At 43.3% G+C, this 22,222-nt stretch overlaps 1 protein-coding gene across 1 annotated transcript in view; it reads right to left on the reverse strand.

Annotated features, from left to right (window-relative positions):
• The window catches only part of PAPPA (pappalysin 1), a 233,974-nt gene that overhangs the window by 149,432 nt on the left and 62,320 nt on the right, over window positions 1-22,222 (reverse strand). Inside the window, exons 4-7 of the mRNA XM_083721583.1 lie at window positions 19,764-20,057; window positions 17,283-17,475; window positions 11,638-11,759; window positions 2,580-3,087 (exon numbers count right to left, since the gene is read on the reverse strand). Of these exons, the coding sequence (XP_083577709.1) occupies window positions 2,580-3,087; window positions 11,638-11,759; window positions 17,283-17,475; window positions 19,764-20,057 (1,117 nt within the window). The remainder of the gene's footprint in view (window positions 1-2,579; window positions 3,088-11,637; window positions 11,760-17,282; window positions 17,476-19,763; window positions 20,058-22,222) is intronic.

A 22,222-nucleotide genomic window follows, 5' to 3' on the forward strand; every position in this document is an offset into this window, starting at 1 on the left:
GGGAAGAATGGGATGCCCTGCCCCCTTATGACTATGTTCCCACTCACCACCCATATGTGGCCCCCAAGAGATTTTCCCCAAGGGAACATGACCCCCAACAGGGGAAAAAAGGTTCCCCACGCTAGAATAGACAGTGCTAGATACAATGGTTCTGGTGGCCCAGCCTTGTATAAGATATCTTCTTATGTTCCTATGAAAAGAAGCAGCGCTAAGATCTCCTCAAAGCTCTGTGTTTCATTTTGGGTGGGGCTGCATGCCATTAAATTTACTTTAATCCCCAGCCCCCAGCAGGTGGACCTGGCAGCCACATCTGAATGTTTGAGAGTCAGAATGTTTCTCTGGCTAGCAGGGCTTCAGGGGGGAAACAAGAAGACAGACTGACAGATTCTGGAGATGGATGAGTGGGAAGGAATGCAATAGCAAGAGGCAGCTGTGGGGATGAGCTCTAGCAAATTGACCACATTCAGTGGAGATTGGAGATCATGCTTCTTTTTGCCCAAAGCAGGGGGTCATGTTATCTCAAGCCTCTGTGCACAGAGGTTTGACCCAGAGCCAAATGCAAGTCAGCAAGAGGCAGACTTGACTGTGGCCTCTCCAAGGGCGCTTTGCTCCAACCTTTCAGCGCTGGCTTGCAGCTGCAAACTACACAGCAAGGAGCCATGCCACTGGCTGAAGGGCACACAGCTGAAATTTGGTGTACTTCAGATCTTGGTTCAGTAACCCCTGATGGATTTAACATGAAAGGGGCTTTTTGTGGCATAGGGTACTTTCAGACTTTTGCAATTTATGGGTGGGATTCAATCACATACCAGCAAGTACAGGTTGCTCAGTTGATTTGGCAGTCCTGCGCAACAACTCCACTCCCCCCACCCAAATTGTGTGTGTGTGTGTGTGTGTGTGTGTACTTTTGGCAATAAGGAAAGTGTCAGGAAAATGTACTTTAAAGGGGGCGGTGGGATGATTACTTGGCAAAAAGTCATATAATATATTTATATAGTATTAGAAAATAGCTACCAACTTAACTCTAGAGGCATTGTGGAATTAGAACATGGAATCTAGCCCTTATGCAGAAACCAATGAAGCATCCTACAATGCTCAGAATGCAAAGACCAAAGATGATTTTGAAACTGTATTACATGTGTTTATTCAGTACGCTGGAAAGGACAATGTTGTCCTCTCACCCATGGCTCACTCTGAGACAATCTGTTAAGACAGAGAGCAGAAGATACCCAACTGTTGTAATCAGTTCAAAACTGCTTACAAACTCACTGTTTGACTGCATATGCATGGAATGTTTCGGGGGGGGGGCTATATGTCTTTTTAGAAACTGAGACATAAAAAAGTTTTTTGATTTTTAAAAAAAGACATATAATCTTCCCACAAAAAAATCAGAATGAATGCTCAGTAAACACTCTTCTAATGTCCCTTCAAAATTTGCACAAACAAATCAGGACAAATGCCCACCAAACAGGCCATCTGGAGAGGGGCCTGATGGACATGCTCTCCTGCCTCAGAAGAATTTATCCCAAAGCACAGAATCTGACACCGTACAAGCATACTCATTTCCTCCCCTAAAGGAAACTACTGGGGCAGGGGGAGGGGCTGTGAATTTGATTGGAGGAATAGCCTTTGGAGAGGGAGGTTTAACCCTTCTCCCTGTTGACATTGTAGGAAATGTATAGATGTTGGTATGTACTATCAGGGAAATTGTAGATAGGACAAGGAGAAATTTTAACTGTTCTGGTGCTTCTGCACCAATCAAATTTGGGTATAACCCTACAGCATCATTAACATCCAATATTCTCACTGGATCCCAGCTACTTCCCAGCTTAGATCAAACCATACTTGTTTATCGAAGATATGCCTACCCTGTCCTTCAAACAGGTCCTCAGAATGCCATTCTTCATTGCCTCTCTTGATGCAAGTCACATGGTATTCTTCAAGCAGAAAACTGGCTTGCAATTATTACCATAATATATTCCAGTGGTGGGGAAGCCACTTTTTTTAGCCTGAGAGCGAAATTCCCTTTTGGCCAGTGGCAGACGGGGGACATAGGCAAAAGTGGATGGAACAAAGCATGTAAATTCTACCTTTGCATGGAAGGCTAGTTCTTACACACACTCATTCCATTCAAATGGGGGGAATTCTGAGGGCCACATAGGGATGCCTGGTGGAGTACATTTCACTGCTTATAATAATATAATTCATTTCTCGAAGTGTGGCTCCTTACATAGATAAACCAACATCATTTGTGCAGAGGAGGGAAGTGTCAGCAGGTTTTGGGGGAACAGAAGGTTTGCTGAAGTACGAAAAAATAACATTGTAAATGAAGGGGGTGGAATCCAAACAGCACAATGAGGACTGGGTGAGCACAAAAAGATGGGAGGAGGAATTCATGGAGTATCCTAGAACAGGGCATGTCCGGGTGGGTGGAACACTGAACAGGAGTGCTATAACATTTTGTTGCAGGTTCTGCTTGTGATGACCACAATCACACATTTCTGAAGTGTTCTCAGATCAAAGCTTTGCGCCAACAGATAAAATCAAGAACTGTTTGCCTTTGCGCTATCAGTACTTACGTGTCCATGAATTTCCGGCTGAGGTCTGAGATGATGAATGGAGAGCCCTTCTGAAAGGGAGGGTCCCGGGCTACTTTGTACCAGATAGGTTGGCAGTTGGCACACTGCTTGCTCTGAGGGACCGAGCTTATCATGGCGGCATCAATCTCCAGTTGTTCATCCAAAGTGTAGATTTGGATGCCACAAACTTCTTCATTCACCTTCTTGGAGTCCAGCCTGATGGTCATGGGGACATCACAGAAGAAGTTCTGAGGGCCAAGGGATATGTTCCGCCCACTGACCATTAAGAGTTTGATGTCATTCACCGCTTCGCTGAAATGCCAGTCATCAGAGACATAGGTCACCCATATGGTCAGAGACTCTGGGATTACCGGGTACTGAAACTCTAGCTCCAGGTAGCAGCCCTGGGGTTCGGGACAGGCAGGAGGGATGGTTTGCTTGATGACTGCTGAATTGGGGCTCCAAGTTCTAACACTGGCCTTGCACGGCTGTTCCACATCAGGGGGACCTTGAAAGCATAAAGAAAATGTAAAGTTGAAGACAACACCTCAACACTGCATCGGTCTTATAAAACTGGAAACCCGAAATTTTAGTTTCCACAATGTAATTTATATGTTGTATAAAGAAGAATTTCCATGGGACACTGATGGCCCACAAGCTTCTTTCCTTTGCCCATCAATTTCCTTGGACAACCTCAAGTATTGTGTTATTGCATTGGAAGAAAAAACCCTCTATCCACTAGGGAAGGAGAAGCCAGTCAATTTCAGTTTTTCTCATATTCTCATATTTCCAAACCCCAGTTCAGTCCTCCTCATTTCTGGATCAGTTTGCAATAAAAAGTCATCGTGAAAATTCATCAGCATTTTAGTGTGAATTTCTCTTAATATATACTTTTCTGCATGCAGAATATAATTTATTATGTATGCTATTTTTGTTAATCTGTACATATTATTTATTATTATTATTATTATTATTATTATTAAATTTATTATCTGCCCTTCATCTGAATGTCCCAGGGCAGGTTACAAATTAAAACACAACATTAGAACAGAATAACAGAAACAGTTTAAAACAATTTATAATTACAGAAATAAAGTGGGCCATAAAAATATGCACATCCAATGTCAAAGGCTAGTTGCATTTCTGTTAGGAGGTTTTGTACTGAAACACGAACTGAAGTGAATTCCTCCTCTAACCCAATTCACTTTCATATCTGGTTTTCAGTAACACCGCTTGAGACCCTTCTTCATGTGCCCCCTCCACGAGGGGTCTGGAGGGTGATAACACAGGAACAAAACTTTTCTGTGGTAGCTCCCTGTAGGTGGAATGCTCTCCCCAGGGCGGCTCACCAGATGCCTTTGTTACATATCTTTAGACACATGGAAGAAATGCTCCTCTATAGCCAGACCTTTGTCTGATGAAACAATCATTTGTCTTTAGAACTGGTGGGGAGTTAATTGTAAACACTGTTTGACTGTAGAATTGCTTTGCAAAATTTGGAGAAGTGTGAGTTTCAAAGCGTGACTGTGGTGTTTCAGTTCACATACTGTTATGGGAAGAGAAAATTAGGGAGTAACAAAACAAAATTTCTCCCCCATCCCTCCTGTTCACTTTTTCCACGACCGTGCATGATTTTTCATAGATTACTCTGATGTGTCCCTCATTTGTCTCCCCTGCCCTTCCAAAGCTAAAAAGACTGGAGTGCAATAAGAAAATGCAACAGAAGCTAGCAAAGGATTGGTAACAAGCAGATAAAAACAACATTAAACTGAAACAAGTGGAAAAGGACAATGCAGCCAAATACAACAGTGGAAAGGAAATGTTATCTTCTCGCATTTGCTTTTCTTTTCTTTTTGCAAAATATGAATGAGGCAGTGAAGGCTTGGTCACAAAGAGATAGCATGCAACAGTGACTCGATTTATTTGGAACAGGATCACTCTTCCTTATGAAAGCTCATGCCATGACAAACTAGTTAGACCTATTCCTCACTGAAAAGGTCTGTCTGTGTTTGGGGCTGTACCACATCTCCAGTGCCACAGATGGGGAATGTGTGGTCCTGTGGATGTTGCTGGACTCCAGCTCCCATCAGCTCTAGACTGTATGGCCAGTAGTAGGGATGCATCCCAACAACATCCAGAGGGCCACAGATCTGTCAAGTGTTCTGCCTCCCACTGTGGGAGCTCTGAGCTTCAACGGTCTTATAGTGCAATGCTATGTGGGTCCACTAGGAGCAGGCTCCTTTGAGCTCAATGAATTTAATCCCAGGTAAATTTGCACAGCAGGGATGAGGAGCCCATGGCTTCCAGATGTTGCTGGACTCCAACTCCCAACATCCCAACAGGATGGCCAATGGTCAAGGATGATGGGAGTTGTAGCACCTGGAAGACCACCCCCACTCCCAATAACAGTTTATGTTAAACTTGCAAAACACATTGGGTGGTATTCAACTCAGTTTTACTCAGAACAGACCCACTAAAATGGATGGTGCTAACTTAATGACATTAATTAATTTCAATTGGAACAAAGCTCAGCTGAATACCACCCACTGAACTTCAAGAAAACATCATTCAGCAGGTGAAATGAAACCTTAAGCTTTTTATTAGAAAGGCAAACCATCCATGAAAGGAAAGGACCATACTGTAATTCCTCGCTATCCCTTCATTCACTTTGCCAGAAAAAGAGGTGTCCATCAATTGCCCTTGTGTTCCATCAGATGACTTCATCACTCCTGCTTTTAAAAAGGTTTAATGTAGATGTTAAACAACATGGGGGATAGGATTGAGCCCTCTGGAACCACACATTGAAGGTTCCATGGGACTGAAAAGCATCCCCCAAGCAACACCTTCTGGAAACAACCATCCAAGTAGGACTGTAACCACCACAAAGCGGTGCCACCCACCCCTAGTTCAGACAGTCACTCCAGAAGGATACCATGGTTAATGGTATTGAAAGCTGTTGAGAGGTCGAGAAGAACTAACAGGGACATGTTTCTCTTTCCTCTCTCTCAATAAGAGGTCATCATGCAGGGTGACCAAAGCAGTTTCTGTGCTAAAACCAGACCTAAACCCCAATTGAAATGGATCGGATCCAGAAAATCAGTTTCTTCCAAAAACTAGTTTGCTGGAAACGTTGCCCAGAGTTTAGTTGTTTTTTGAGACCAACAGCATACAATATCTGTGTGAAACCTTTATTCACAGCCAAGAAGTGGGAGGAACAAAACATGGATGCAAAGCATATTCTTGGCCAAATTAAGGTAACATTGCATACCCTACAAGAAAGCAGTTCAAAATCTCTTTTAAAATACTATTACTGTTATTAATACTACTAACAGCAGCAGCAATGAGAAAGGCCTTTTGAAACGTAAGAATCTTCCTATCAGACAGCCCATTGGTCTATCTAGCTCAGTACAGTCTACACTGACTGGCAGCAGCTCTACAGGATTTCAGACCAAGAGTTTTCCCCAGCTCTACTTGGAGATGCTAGGGATTGAACCCTAGAATCAACTACAGCAGGAAATTGGGGGGAGACGTGCCCCTTTCCCCCCATAGAAAACATCACCTCATGTGTGTCCTCTGCTGTGTGGGTCAGGGTTGCCCACTCCATTTAAAAAAAAAAAACCCTCAGAACTGAGCAAGCATTGTTGGGAAGAAAGCTATGCTTAGATCTACTAAATCGATAAAATTTGCATTGCAAAAGCAAAAGTGGGTTTGGGCAGAGCAGGCGGAAGAAAGCTGCCTGTGTTGATATGTGAGGGAAATCAATAAGGTTTGCTTTGTGAATCAGAAGAGAGTTGAGGAAAGAAGGCACCTGCAAAATCATTTGTAGCTCAGAACAGGGGAGACAGGGCTTCTGAAGCCAAATCAAGAGAAGCAGTCCAGAAGGATATAATGGTCCATTGTATCAAAAACTGCTGAGAAGTCCGGGCACTCCCCTAGCCTAAGCTGTCACACAAGTCATCTTTCAGGGCTACCAAGTCTGTTTCTGTCCCAAAAATACATCCTGAAACTAAGCTGGAATGGATCCAGTCCAGGACTGCCTGAAGCTGAAAAGCCAACACCCACTCTAGCACCCCCCAAAAGATATATTTGAAACCATGTGGTAGTTGCTCATTACTCTGGGATTCTAATTTGGATTATTCAAAAGTGGTTTCACCAGCACATCTTTCTGACAAGTGAGGACCACATCTTCCCTCAAGGAGGCATCAACAACCTCTGAGGTCCAAATACCCAGCTCAGCTTTTGCTGATTTCACTATCCAAGATGCACAAGGTTCTAATGTACAAATAGAAGGACACACAGCTCCCAGTGGACTGACCATATTCCCAGCCAACGCCAACGAAAAGAAAACCATTACAGGGCTTCCTGTTTCCAGTGTGCCAGGAATGGAATCTCTCTCTCCAGGAATGGGAAAGAGACAGATGGAGAAAATCAGATAATGATGGGGGAATTTCATTATCTGCATTCCTCTTTGGTTGGAAGAGGAACCAGGCTCTCATCCACAGTTTGCCTGGTGGTCTGGCACTCGCTTCCCCATGGAACGCGAGGGCAGGCAAAGGCATTGAGACCATGGAGCACTCCAGGTGCCATGACCCCCTCCTGATCCCGTTCCTGGAAGCACAGGTTATCCTGTTAATTGGACGTAACTGGAGTAAACTACAGGCACGTGCCAGAGACGTTGAGATAAGAAACTGCAAAAACAACCCAGCTACAAAGATGTAAACGTTTTGGATTGAGAGCAGATTTCATTCGGTGAAAGAGACAATGGGGGGGAGGGGAGCCCACGGTTTGCTTACTTAAGGTTTTTCTCTATATTTATGATAAGGCAACAACAACAACAACACCCCGCCCCCGGCCCCTGAATGCAAGTTTTATTAACAAATATCTGCACAAGTGAAGATGGAAGAAATTGGAAAATAATATGGAATTTAACAAAATTGGAACTGCCTGTGCGACAGAAAGGAACTGAGAGGGAAGGAGAAAAGAAATGCTATGCTATGAAAATATAGAGCAAAATCTTCCCTAACCTTCATTATCCACAAAGGAATATGTTTGAGATAAGGATAAATGGCCATAAATCAGCAGCAGAGAGGAAAAAAGTCTACCAGCTGTGAGAATAGCAGTTTTTGGATTAACTATCTGTAGTCCAGATTCAGACCGTTCTTCCTAGGCTGGAAAAATGGCAAAGACAGATTCCTTACTGGAAGCCGAATCAATGGACGAAGCGATGCAATGACTTTTCGAAACTGTGAGATAACAGCTTCTCCTGAGACATGATGGAAACCATCAACAATTGCAGGAATAAAGGATACAAGACCTTATATGGATGGGAAACACCATGGAAAAAATTGTCACATGCAGGAAAGAATAAGGATTACAGCTAAAGTTCCTCACTTGAAACTTTATAAATTACCTATTATAACAACACAAATTGAAATCACAAAAATCTGGAATGGAATGAAAATTATTAAAATTTTGGAACGCAGAAAAAATATAGAAGAATGAACTCATCAACTATAGCATGTGAGGGGGGCAGTTTAATTAAATTTTATAATTTGACATTTGAATAATTGCCATTAATAATTGTATTAATTGGATAAAATTGATAATGTTATAATGAGGCTGTTATTGGAACGATTTTGAACAATCAATAATTATTATTTTTTTTTAAAGAAATGCATTACAACAAGATAGGGAGGGGGGTAATTTTGATTCTGTTTGCATTTTTTTTAAAAAAAAAACCACCTACTAATTCATCCTTTCCAAAACCATACATGAACTGAAAAGCAGGTAGTCTTCATAACTCCCTGAATTATGTGATGCCTATGTAATAGGCATAAAAACAAGTACATAAAGGGAAATTGTACCTAAAACTGCATAAAATAACATAAAATAATATAGTTGGTTTTATGTTATTTTCTTAAATTTATTTATTATTTATGCATTTTTCCAGTTGTCATGTTTACACATCATATTTCACCATCCAACATAATTTCTATACTGACTTCCCAACCTTACCTTCCGTGGCGTTCTTGGTATTCCTAGCTAAGCTGCATATCAGTTTTTTATTCCACCCTCCTGTTCCCCTTGTTGCCTCTCCTTGTTTTTAGCAGTTCTTCATAAGATCACCCCTACTTTCAGATTGATTTCAGTATTTAAGTATTCCCCAAAAGAATCCCATTTGCCCTTCGTCTTTTTTCCAACTTGATCTTTTATTTTGGCTGTTAAGTTGGAAAGTTCAGCAAATTCTAACAATTTATACAGCCATTGGTCTTTCAATGGAATTGGGTTTTTTCCAGCCAACTTCTAGCATAAACTACTCTGGCTGCCACTGTTGCATAGAGAAAGATGTTGTGTGCCTTTGCTTTTGCTCTCATTGCTAATGATTGCTAGTAAGAGGGCTTCGGGGGGGGGTTTGAAAATGTAATTTTAAGGATTTTTTTGAGTTAATTGTAGACCATCTCCCAGTACTCTTGGGCGTACTTACACATATGCCACCACATATGAATGAAGGATTCCTCAGCCTCTGCACATTTCAGACAGAGTTTAGAGCTTCTTTCATACGATTAAAACCAATTTGGAGGGTGTCATGTACCACCTTTAGGCCATTTTTTACTATATTTTCCTTTATCAAGTTGCAAGCTGAAAAGTTCATTGTTTTATCCCAGAATTTTTCCCAGGCTGAGATTTTGATATTGTGGTCCATATCTATGGCCCAATGCATCATTGCAGCCTTAACCATTTTGGCTCTTGTTCCCTACTCCAGAAAGATTTAATAGAGTTTAGATATTAATTTTGGATTGCTTTCCAATATTCCTTTTTTAAATTCTGAACTCCCATCTAGAAAGCCATTTTCTTTGCCCTTCCTAAAGACCTCATTTAGTTGAAAGTATTGGAACCAGTCTGAGACCCAGTTTTGTACCTCTTCTCTTTAATCCTAAACTGCCCTCCCTCTGCCCAAGGAGGTCCTTATATGTGCCCCAGATCTTGTTCATGTTTGGTTTTTTATTGCCACTGCTTGATGGGAGATATCCACCAATGTGCTCTTTGTTTCCCCCCCCAGACACTGTAGAAGCTCTTTCTGATCACATGATTGTGAAATCCCTTGTGGGTCTTGGCTTTGTCGTAATATTCGTAGGCGTGCCATCCGTACATCAGATCAAACCCTTCTAGATCCAGGATGCTTATGTTTTTCAGCTCCACCCAGTCTTTCATTCAACAAAGACATGGTACATTTTCAGGTCTGGGAGCCCAAATCCCCCCTGTTCTTTGCATCAATTAATATTTTATATTTAATCCTGTCATCCCGTTCTCTCTCTCTGCCCCCCCCCCCCGCCATATGAAATTAGTAATGTAATTTTCCCATTGTTTAAAATAGCTGGTGCCTTTAATCACTGGTAGAGCTTGGAATGAAAAGATCATTTTCGGTAAGATATTAATTTTGACCGTTGATATTCTTCCAAGAAGTGAAAGCTTCATTTGGTGCTCCAAGCTTAGACCATATGGTTTAAGCAAGCCATCTTGGTGTTTCTATACAAATAATTTACAAACTACTATCCTTATACTTAAGGTATATTACCTGTCTTTTCTTGCTGCCATATGGAAAAGTACATGAACCTGACCTTTGAAGAGTTTGTAAACCTTTTTTAACTTACCAAACATGTGGTTTCTTTCTATGCTAAGGGAAGTGGGGAGCTTTGGAAGAGACTTAGAAGGGGATATTTTAAAGGTCTTATAGCCTATAATCCCATGTTTTACTTTGCTGCATATTTTATTTTAAATCTCTACTGGGGCTCTCTCACCAAAGAATACTTGCTCCAAACCTGTATCTAGACATACAGAGAACTATTTTATTTTACCATATCTAGTATTCCCCCCCCCCCTCTAAACCAAATCTAACCAATAATTCCTGCAGTGCAGGCGTTTGGACTAAATTACCTTTGATGTCCTTTCCAACACTACAATAGAGAGTACTACTAGGCTGGGAGGTATTGGAGAAACTTGCTATATATGTGCGTGAAGCTTAAAAAACCCCAGTTAAAAGCAGGGGAACCTTCAACTATATCCTACAGTTTAGTAAAGTAAGCAACAAGTGGAAAACCTCTAACATACAGCAGTCAAAAACTTTCCTGACTTCCTGAAAGCAGCAAGTGTTCAAATAAAACAATGGTGGAGGTGCTAATTATATTACAGATGGGCCAAAATCCTCTCCCCATACACGTTAATAGGGCACATAAAGGTAATGGTAAAGGAACCCCTGACAATTAAGTCCAGTTGCGAACGACTCTGGGGTTGCGGCGCTCATCTCGCTTTACAGGTCGAGGTAGCTGGCGTTTGTCCACAGGCAGTTTTTTCTGGGTCATGTCGCCAGCATGACTAAGCCACTTCTGGCAAAGCCAGAGCAGTGCACGGAAACACCGTTTACGGGTACCTTCCCACCAGAGTGGTACCTATTTATCTACTTGCACTTTGACCTGCTTTTGAACTGCTAGGGTGGCAGGAGCTGGGACTGAGCAACGGAAGCTCACCCCATCGTGGGGATTTGAACCAGCGACCGGTAAATGTGTGAGATGAAATTTGACATACCTTGAATATTATTTAGCAATGGACAATACACACACACAACCCTGTATTTCAGTTTCGACATTGTCAGTTATGCTTATTTACATCTGTGCATGTGTGTGGGGGGGGTAACCTTCCTTCCCTGACAACTTTACATTCATAATGTGGGTTGCACTATATTAAATTGATTTAAGAATCTCACTGAGAGTCCTGGACACTAATCTTGGCTCAAACAAAACAAAGTAAACATCACCACCGCTTCGTGTCTGGGCAGCAATGGTCCTTGTCTCACGAGACAGTCAAGCACTACTGTATAAGCAAGACAAATTTGTGCCTCAAACCTGCTAATTATGAACTTCTCTGCTATCATTCGAACTATATTATTTTTTCATTTTTCTTGTTCTCTTGCTTGGTCTTCTCTTCCTTCCTCATCCACTGTTGTCACAACCACCCTCCACTTTGCTTCTTGTCCATTTCCCTTCCCCCAGAGTGAGGTCACCTTCTGCTTCACGGGGACTCCAGTGTCCGGATGGGTCACATGGCATCGGTGATGAGGCTCTGAATGCATACTGCACAAGGGTCCTGCCTTCCACGCAGAGATCACAGGCTGATCCCACTTCTCTAGGAGGCCAGGAAATAAGAAAAAGAAAGAAAACGCACCAACTTAGTAACAGTTGAATTCAATGGAATAAAATGGGACAAGATAACAAGTTGAAGATCACTTAACCCTCCCACCTCGCCTCTTGATATGGCACACCAGGGAAAGAGGCAGAAAAGATGCAATTTGCCCTTCCATATAAATTTATCTGTGCTTGGAATCCAACTTCCCCCAGCGCAGCCAGTGCTGAGAGATGATGGGAGCTGTAGTCCAGCAACAACTAGAGAGCTTCTAGTTATACACCCCTAGTATTATGGTCATGTGTCCCTTGGGGTGGGCCCTAACCAGGACTGCCCTGTGAACCAAGGTTTGCAAGCTTCTTTTAACCCTATGCCTGCACCTTTGGTGCTCGTTAACTTTCTAAAAAAATATTACTAAATTGGGGCCTATCTGATACCAATCCCAGGTAAGTTAGGTTCCCTCCTTTAGAAAGCATCACTCATGCCTTTCTGGACATGCTCTTAAAGAACTGCAAAACAAGTTTTGGTTTCATCAAACAATCTGCCTCCAAACACACATTTGGAAAGGACACTTCATGCTCATTAAAGGAATTGCCTTTCCATTCAAAGCATGGAGACCTGAAGTGCAACTTCGAAAATGAGAGGAATGGGGTATATTTCACTACTTTGGAAGCTCTGGGTCCCTTCCTTATGCGCTAGAGATGCAGGCATTTGCAAGGGAAATTAAGAGCCAGCAAGCCAGTCACATGAACGTCCAAGAGGGCTTCCCAATCGCCTCCTTAGATCAAGAAGTTTGTACCGCACAAATCACTGCCATTGTGGAAGAATTAAAGAGATAGCGATCGCTGGAACTGCGGAAATGACAGCCACCTGGGTGATGGAGAGCGTCTCTCTTGCCCGAATGGGACTCCACAGTCACGCCCGTCAAAAATATCTGCCTGCGTCAGTCCGGTGCATATTGAGTAATTGCAATGGCTGGGGATAACGAGATTAAAAACTGCTTTGATGCAGTCAGGAAACGAATGGGTTGGGGGGGGGAGGCTTCTGTTTCTGCTCTTTTTTCATATTTATTTGAATCCAAGAAAATGCTTCATTATGACAAGTGGTGTGTGTGATGTGGACAGCAGCACCATCAGGTCATTTTTGATTCTGTACTTAATGGACCTAAACTCCCAACCCCCCACTTCCACCCCATTTACATGTCAACATCTGTGACCCAACGTCAAATTTTTGTAAGCCCATCTGGCTGTGCTGAGGACCCTCCTGTTCATTCTGGAGAATGGGGCCCTGGGCACCTGCCCCAAACGGCTGCCCGTGCAGCATGTGGAGAAATGCATAAACTTCAAGGCCTCCATGGGTGTCTCTGCATGCTCAACTTGATAATCTATTACATATAGCAATTATCAAGTCTGCTCCAGTATTTACTTGTGTTTACTTGGCAGCCCAAGTTCACATTCATTTTAAGACTCTAGCATACAACACCTGCTTTCTGAGAGCATCCGTGCAGTGCCTCACCCCCTGCTACCAGCTCAGTTCATTATAATAATAGAACTGTAGAGTTAGAAGAGATCCTGGGGATCAGCTAGTCCAACACCCTGTGATGCAGGAATCCTGCCCACAGCTGTCCCTGAGTGGGCTCAAAACATCAACCTTCTGGCTAACAGCCAGACGCACTGACCCATTGCACCACAGAGATTCAGGGCTTTAGAGCAGAGGTCATCAAACTAAGGCCTGCGGACCAGATACGGCTCACTGGGCTTGTTAATCTGGCCCACGAACTTTGCGGACCCTGCTGCCCGCTCAGTCAGTCCCTGAGCTAAACAGGCGCGGCGCAGAGACCTCGCCATGCGGAGACTGACTTCCATGACGCGGCATGGCTTCTGATTGGCTGCAGGAAGCTCCTGCAGCCAATCAAAAACCGCAGATGCCTCTGGGTACCGCCCCTTCCTTCCTGCTAAGGTGGCCAAGTGGGAGGAAGCGGCTGAGCAGGAAGGAAGCGGAAGCGGCGCAGAGGCTGCCTCTGCTGCCCAGGCCAGCAGCATGGACTCTGTGCCCTGCCAAGACAGAGGACGCCAATGTTGCTGAAGAGAGGCAGTGTTGGTGGCTGTGGCATGAGTGGCATAGGTGGGGGGGGGCTTTCGGGTGGTGGGGTGCTTTCAGGAGGCGTTGGGTCCAGCCCCCCAGAAGGTCTGAGGGACAGTGGACCGGCCCCCTCCTGAAAAAGTTTGCTGACCCCTGCTTTAGAGCATCAGACCTGGGGGGACAAATGTGGCCCTCCAGGCCTCTATATCTAGACCTCAGAACTCTCTCCAGCTAACACATCTTGCTGGTCCTGCTTTGTACCCTAAGTAGTCTTGCCTGGCTGGAATGTGTCCCTGAATTCTGAGAATTCCCTTCTGGGCAACTTTCCAAGGACCACACACCAGTGGTAGATGGGGCCAGATGAAAGCAGGTGCAACAATGAATGTAATTCTACCTCTGTACAGCAGACTACTTTCTTCACACACTTACACGTACTTTTCTGAGCAGCATCATGTGAGGGAGGTTCCCTGCTACACCACTCCCTGACTTTGGAAACCGTGCAAGTTACTGGAGGAGAGGAACTGTGAGCAACGTCATGTTTCTAGACCCAGTGTGTCCCTCATTATTTCTGCTCTCGCAAAGAGGTGTAATGTCGTCAATGCAATCTTGTTATATTTCTAGTACAGAAATGTTGGCTTTACTGTTATATCGTTATTTATTGTTATTAATGTTGTTACATTTCCTCCTTTTTAATTGTGTTAAACCATTTACTTGTTATTAAATTGTTATTGCAATGGTGTTAGCGTTGTGATCTATTCTGGCATTCTTTGCCATGGATGCTTTGAACATGATTCTTTCCGTGGAAAGGCAGCATTCAAATAAACAGATTGCAATGGCATGTGCTCCATCAGGGCAAGCAAGAGGCATGACCGGAGTTCTGAGCTGAGCAAAAGAACACCCAAGGAGGGAATGAAGTAGGGCTGGTGTGAGGCAGGGCCTGAGGAGAGTTTGGAGGGCTACATAGAGAGACCATTCCACTGTCTTAGATCAGCGATAAAGTGACAGGAACTGACCAAGGCATCAATTATTAATTCAGAACAAGAGTCTGAGGAATTTCCCTGTTCTGCCTTTAAAATAAAATAAAAAAATCTCGGTAAGATTTATTTATCCTAGGCTTGAGAAACTGAGAAAATGATGACATAACTACTGGACAATGTCTTCTTAGATATCCACAAGTTATGCCAATTCCATACTACTGAAACCCCAATGGAAGGGTTTGTCAAAGAAATCTAGTGTTGACTTAGGGTATGATCACTGTGTTATGAAATCCTAGATCGAACAGGCCAGCCATTGTGTGTTACTTAAGTACGAACTAGCCAGGGGTTATTAAAAACATACTGATTGAGGTTGAAGACGTATGTCAGAGAGACGTATTTTGTTACATAACAATTAACCTTGTATCAGTATGTTTTTAATAGGCAGATGGAATTTATTTAACATACAATAACTGCTTTATGAAATATAAATTAAATACATATTGCAAGAACTTAATTTACCCTTTCAGAAAGAGAGAGAAAAGATGGTGGCAGTGGGGAGTAGTGGTGAAGGCAGGGAAAACCAAAGGCCACTTCAGACATAAAGGATTGTATTAAGCCAAGATCCACTCAGAGGAAACCAACTGAAATTAATGTGCCTAGCTTAGTCATATAAATCAATTTCAATGAATCTACTCTAGCACTGGGCACAACCCAAGGTCTTTTTCTCATATGAATGATTCCAAGCATTTCCTTGGGACTATGCAGTTCAATCATGAATACTATATAGACCATATAGGAAGGGTTACCAATGGCATCTAGGGGTGCTGGTGTGTGTGCCCCAGTACTGTCTATGCCTCCCACAAAAGGTCTCCAAAAAGGTCACTTAAGAATCCATATCAGCTTCTCCTGCATCGAATCCCCTCACCACCACTTAGAGATGTCCACATTTTATTGGATGCCAGGACTGGAGACCTCTAAGTGAAGGGTGATAGTGACTGACACAAATGTGTCTTAGCCCATTGTTGGGGCAGCTGATTGGGGAGCGGCATGCTCTTACCATTCTGATCCTCTTTGTCTGCTCTTTTTCTTTTTCTTTTTACACTTTCTCAAAATTCCAAATGTGTCCACTGACACCCTCCTCCCCCCTGCAACAAAAGTTGGCAATCCCTGTGATAGCATGGTAGGGATAGAGAAGCATCCTGAAGGTTGCCTGAAATAGGATTGTGCTTATCTGAGTGCCCAGCTTAAGCACTCACCAAAGGACCAAGAGCCTATCTCTATGGCTTCCCTCCATGACCCCTGCTGGCAGGGCCACCATCCCAGCAGAAATGGACACAAATAGAATCACATCCCTGCTGGGAATCTGGAAATGTGTGCCGTCACCTCTGTTTCCTTTCCTGCTGCCACAAGGCAGGGGATCAAGTGAAGGAAGTAGAGTAATTAAGACAAGCCTGATGGCTTAAGGCCAATGGTCCATCTAGTCCAGCATTTGTTCTCGCAGTGGCCGACCAGATGCCTGTGGGAAACCCACAAGCAGGATTCAAGCACAAGAGCCTTCTCTCTTCCTGCTGTTTCCAGCAACTGATATTCAGTCACGATTCCTCTGTCAGAGGAGGTAGAACATAGCCATTGTGGCTAATAGCCATTGATAGCCTTGTCCTCCATGAATTTGTGTAATTCTCTTTTAAAGCCATCAAAGTTGGTGGCAATCAATGCCTCTTATAAGGGAGAAAGAAAAAAGTGAACTGTCAGAGGCAGCAGTTTGAAGCTGGGGCCAAACAGGCTCCTCCCACAGCTAAGTTGCAGTAGGTTCTGAGGAAGGCCCTGCTAGTCTAGAAGCTATTTTATTTTATTATTTATTTCATTTCATTATTTATTTATTTTATGGTCCACCTTTTTTCTCTAAGGAAACCAAAGTGGCACACATAGTTCTTCCCTTCCTCATTTTAATCCCACAACAGCTCTGTGAGGTAGATTAGGCAGAGAGGCACTGAGTAGCCCAAGGTTACCCAGTGAGCCTCATGGCCAAGTGAGGATCTGAACCCTGGTCTCCCATGTCCTAACTGCTACACCATGTGAGGTAATCATATAGGCGCCTGTAGACTTTGCATTTGGAATGGAATTATGTCTTTACTTGCCCCACTCCTGACATCATATATATTGTCAAGCGAAGGGCAGGAGGGCATGGCTTGCAGGGAAGAACCAGCCAAATTAAGACGCTTCCTAGACCTACTTAGACCAGTGGGCCAGATAAACCTCTCCCCACCCGCTATCCCATAAACTAGCAAAAAAGACAGTGTCTTCTTTTCTCAGGGAGAAAAGAAAGAGAGCAGGGGATTTTAGCCCAGTTATATGAGCCCCCCAACTATAACCTTAATCTGAACAACTAATTGCTTCTCCACTGCCATTTACCATCCCCATCTTTCAAAGTCAGACAAACAGGTGTGCATTGTCCCCACCAATTTACCTTTCAAAGAAGTGCCTGTCTATGGGTGGAAACCACTCCAGGGTGATGAAGGTCCCCATTCGGTCCACGATCTGTGGTGTGATAGCGATGGGGGCAGGCTTCTTGACAGGTTGCCAGCTCTGATACACAAGGTCCAGGTAGCAGTGCATCCTTGCCACTTGGTTGGGTGTGAAGGAGTTGGTGCAGTCATCGTCTGAGGGGATAAGGCAGGGTGGAAACAAGTCACACAATGTTGCACATGTGAAAGAAAGGAGAGAGGGGATGGGAGGGGGAAAGAGTTAAATAAAAAAGAGTTAAACTGTGAACATGGCTGCTCTATAAGCTCTCCTGGGTAACACTGCAAGCTTCCATGGCATTCCAGGAGAAAGAGCTGACCAGTAGCAGCCTCAACTGAAGAAAGGAAAAATGAGAGAAATAAAAACTAAATACTGGATCACAATACTTATTTATCCTTTCTCTTTACCACCTAGTGATCTGGAAGGGAAATTTCAGAGCAAATTAGAGGCACTGTTCACAAAGCCCTTCATTTAAATGCAGGATAGACAATCTGTGGTCCTCCAGATGTTGTACAACACCAACTCCCATCAGCACCAAGCTAGTATGGCCAATGGTCAGGGATGCCAGGAGGTTGTAGTCCAGCAACATCTTGAAGGCAATGAGAGCCCTAACCCTAATTTAAACACATCTGCTGCCAATCACACAATATGAGATGGGAGGGTCCAATCAAAAGTATTGGGATGATGGGAGGAAAGCCCTCCTTGTAAGTGCCACATGACTTCTTGTAGCCTTGCCCACTTCATGCATTTCTCTCAGCTAAGTTTACCTAAAGGAATGCAGTTTGGATGGGTAGAAAAGTGGGGCGAGGGAAGTGGATAAGCTTCTGGATGAAGAAGGGACTTATGATCATTCATCCACACTTCCCTTTGCTCAACGAATTAAAAAGCCCTTGCTTTATTCATTCTTCTTTTGTTCTAAAAGGTGATGAATTCAGATGGGCAGGCATAAACCAGAACATGTAGTCATCAGTGCTACTGCTGCAAAGTCAGAAACCTGGGCAAGAGAGGTTGGCATGACCCTATACTTGGTGGGAAATGGCAAATTTTAATTTCCTTCAGATTCTCACTTTTCCAATCTTAAATTCAGTTCTCATTGTTAATCATATTAGTGTCCTGATTTTAAAAAATAAATAAATAACCCTAATGAAAATGCATCAGCACCTTAGTGTACATTTCTCCTAATATACACATTTTATATGCCATTTCCCCCAGTTTAATGCATATGTGTATGTTATTATCACCAATATATGTATTTTTAAACACACTTTACTCTAGTACAAGCATTTTGACTTGGCTGTAGAACTGCATTGCAAAATGAGAAGGGTAAATTTTGAAGGAAGGCTGCTTTTCGGTTTGTGCATTTATTATTTATTTTATTTTTTGCTGTCCTTCACCAAAAGATTTCAAGCAGTTCACAAGATAAAAATGTAAGACAAAAGCACAGATAAGTAGCTAAAACAGAAACAACAGAATAATAACCTCTCGCAAACACGTTATTTTTTTTTAAAAAAACTGCTCTTACCCATTTTCTTTGAGTCAAACTTTTTGGCCCTGAAAATTCAGTTCAATTCAGTTTTTGATGGATACAGCTTTTATTCCCCTTAAAATTGGCTTGGACCAATGATTAAATACACTGTGAGTATTCAATATAATCTTTCCAAACAGATAGTAGCCTGTGCAGTCCTGTTTGGTCATCACTGCCTTGGCCACTGGGACAAATAAAGGAACTCACTTGCATCTTCTTCTGTTCTGACTTTGCTTAGAGAACATTTTCTTATAGCTGCCCTGAGTAAAAGTGACAAGGATCAAAAGGAGCAGGACAGGCCTCATCCCAGGTCCGTCCCCCCCACATGCTTCTGCTCCATAGTATCTCTGTAGGCCTTCATCTCCAGTTAATCTATTCTCCATTCAGCAGCAACCATGTGCTCCCCAGCAGCCTCCTTCCTCTCTTCCATCCCCACAGTCCAAGGCCAAGGCCCACTGCTGCAGTTGCAGGATTGAAACCTCTGGCCACCCCCACATACTGCATTGTTTTGGAAAGTGTGAATTAGTTAGGTTCACCTCTAAATGCAAACTTTTTCAAGTTTCTCCTCATCTCTATCCTATACTTGTCTAAATCAGAATTAAGTCTCAAGGTTTTCAGTGGAGATTATTTCCTAGTAAGTATGTTTATAATACATGTGCTATCAACATTTTTGAAGCCCAGCTGATCAAATGAAACATAATTGCACTGGTTCTGTGTCTAACATGTTCTAGAAAGTGCTTAACTGACTGGCATCAACCTGAACACGTAAGTTTCACCTTTGCTGCAAAAAACTGAAGCCTGAATAAGAAACTCTAAAGATTGCTTTATTTTGCATTTTGAAAAAGGCCATTTTGAAAAAGGCCAACTCTAGTAGAAAGCTAGGAAGGGAGGGCAGAGTACCTGTGTAGCTCATAAAATTGTTAAATGGAGTGTCCTGGAAGCTACGGAAACCACACATGTCATTCCCAGGGGCTGGATCACCACAGGTCTTGTGTTTTGGAGCTGGATTTGTGTCATGGCAGAGGTCACCAGTCTCAAAGGAAGGTTCTGTTTCCATGCATGGATCATTGCAGGAGAGGATCTCGGAGATTCCTCGGAAGACATGGTAGAGCCCCAGACTGTGCCCTATTTCATGGATCATTGTATGGGTGTGTCCCGCTATGCCATAGAAGGAAGGATTCAGCACAATTCCCCCTGTAAATAAAGAGAGATAGTTGTTTTTATACTCATATATCCAGAAACATCATGCAATGGCTGTTTCCCATTGGGGCTGGTAAAGTGGAAGGTGGGGAAGCCAATGGGAGGTGGAGCCACAGCCGATGACAGACAGAGCCAGCCCTTGAATGGCTGTATGCAAGAAGGCAGGCAGCTGGGGCCTTACTGGGGTTGGTGAGGCAGTGCTACTTTTGCCCTCATGGCCCAGAACACCAATGAGGAAAGGTTTATGGAGTTGGGTATGTTTAGCCTGGAGGTGATTAAGATGTGGCTATGATAATCATGCTCAAATATTTGAAGGGCTGTCAGAATAATAGTTGAGCAAATTTCATTTCTGTTGTGCAAGAGACCAGGAACTGAAATAATGGACCCACAAATTATAAAAAGCGGGATTATGACTAAGCATTAGGAAGAACTTCTTGATGGTACAAGCTGTTCAACAGTAGGGCAGACGGACTTGAAAGGTGACGCAATCTCCTACGTGGAGGGTTTATAAGCAGAGGTTGCATGGCCAACTATGACCTTTAAAGTCCCTTCCACCCCTATGATTCCCTGTGATGGAATCATTCAAGCGCTATGATTCATATGCTATGATTCATTATTTACGCACTATGATTCATACACTATGATTCCAGCTCTATAATTCTGTGATAGCAGGAGAGTAGGAGCAGAACTCAGTGAAGGACCACCAATAAATGGCTTTCAAAGGGGGTTGGGCAAATTCATGGAGAATATAAGTCTCTCAAAGGTTATTAGTCAATATGATTATACAGTGGTACCTCGGGTTACAGACACTTCAGGTTACAGACGCTTCAGGTTACAGACTCCGCTAACCCAGAAATAGTACCCCAGGTTAAGAACTTTGCTTCAGGATGAGAACAGAAATCGTGTGGTGGCAGCGAGGCAGCAGGAGGAGGCCCCATTAGCTAAAGTGGTACCTCAGGTTAAGAACAGTTTCAGGTTAAGAACGGACCTCCAGAACGAATTAAATTCTTAACCCAAGGTACCACCGTATAAACATAAGAAGAGCCTGGCTGGATCAGAACAAAGGTCCATCTAATCCAGCATCTTGTTCTCACAGTGGTCACACAGATGCTTCAGTGAAAAGCCCACAAACAGGACTTGAATGAAACAGTCTCTCCCCATTTGTGATTACCATCAACTGGTATGCAGAGCATACCGCTTCCATCAGTGGAGAGAGAACATAGGCATGGTGTTCAGAGAAAGTATATTTTCACTGAATGCTAGTTGCTGGGGCATAAACAACAGGGGAGGGCTATGAGCTTCACACTCTCCCTGTGGACTTCCCAGATGCATCTGGTTGGTCACTGTTGGGAGAAAAAATCCTAGACTACATTGACATTTGGTGTGATCTAACAGGGCTCTTATTATGTTCTTCTGTGGGCAAGCAAAACAAGGCAGATTTATCTTAGGATAAGTCATCCCCAGTGCTATGTTTCTAGAAAAAGAGGTGCTGGAACTCACTATGAATGCCTGCTTTATTCTCTTAAATGGCAATGGCACCCACCTGAAAGATACCGGAACTGAGTTCTGGTGAGTTCCAGATGGGGGAAAAAGCCCTAGTTACAACTGTGCTAGATGAGACGCAGAAGAACCATGATCACTCCTTCATTTGGTTTGTAAAAATAATAATGGCAACAACTGCAAGAGAATTCAATTCAAGAAAAGGTGGTCATTGGGGTGGGCCTTTTTAAACCCTATCTCCAGCACCATTTTCTCAGTCCACTTTACTGCCCCACCCTCCCAAAGCTGCTATTGGGAAAAACCCTGCAGGCATCATATGAGCAACCTGTAAATGTCCCTGCATCGGGCAAATAGGGACTTTGTGGGAGGTTTACCATTGGAAAAATTGCATAAGCCATTAGGTGAAAAGCTGGGTTGGGCTGGGGGGAGGAAGGAATGCTTTAATCAATAATAAGTTAGCAACCAGCAGGAGTCAAACTTAGCTCATTGCAGCTTCTCATTGCAGAAGCACCGAATCACAACCTGTGTGTGTGCAGACGCGGGTTGCGAATGCTGCAGGTTGCGAATGCGCATCCCGCATGGATGATGTTCGCAACCCGAGCGTCCGCTGTATAGGGACCAGATCAAGGGAAGTAATAGTACCACTCTATTCTGCCTTG

Source organism: Podarcis gaigeae (genome assembly GCF_964106915.1).
Source record: "Podarcis gaigeae genome assembly, chromosome: Z".
Classification (NCBI taxonomy): domain Eukaryota; kingdom Metazoa; phylum Chordata; class Lepidosauria; order Squamata; family Lacertidae; genus Podarcis; species Podarcis gaigeae.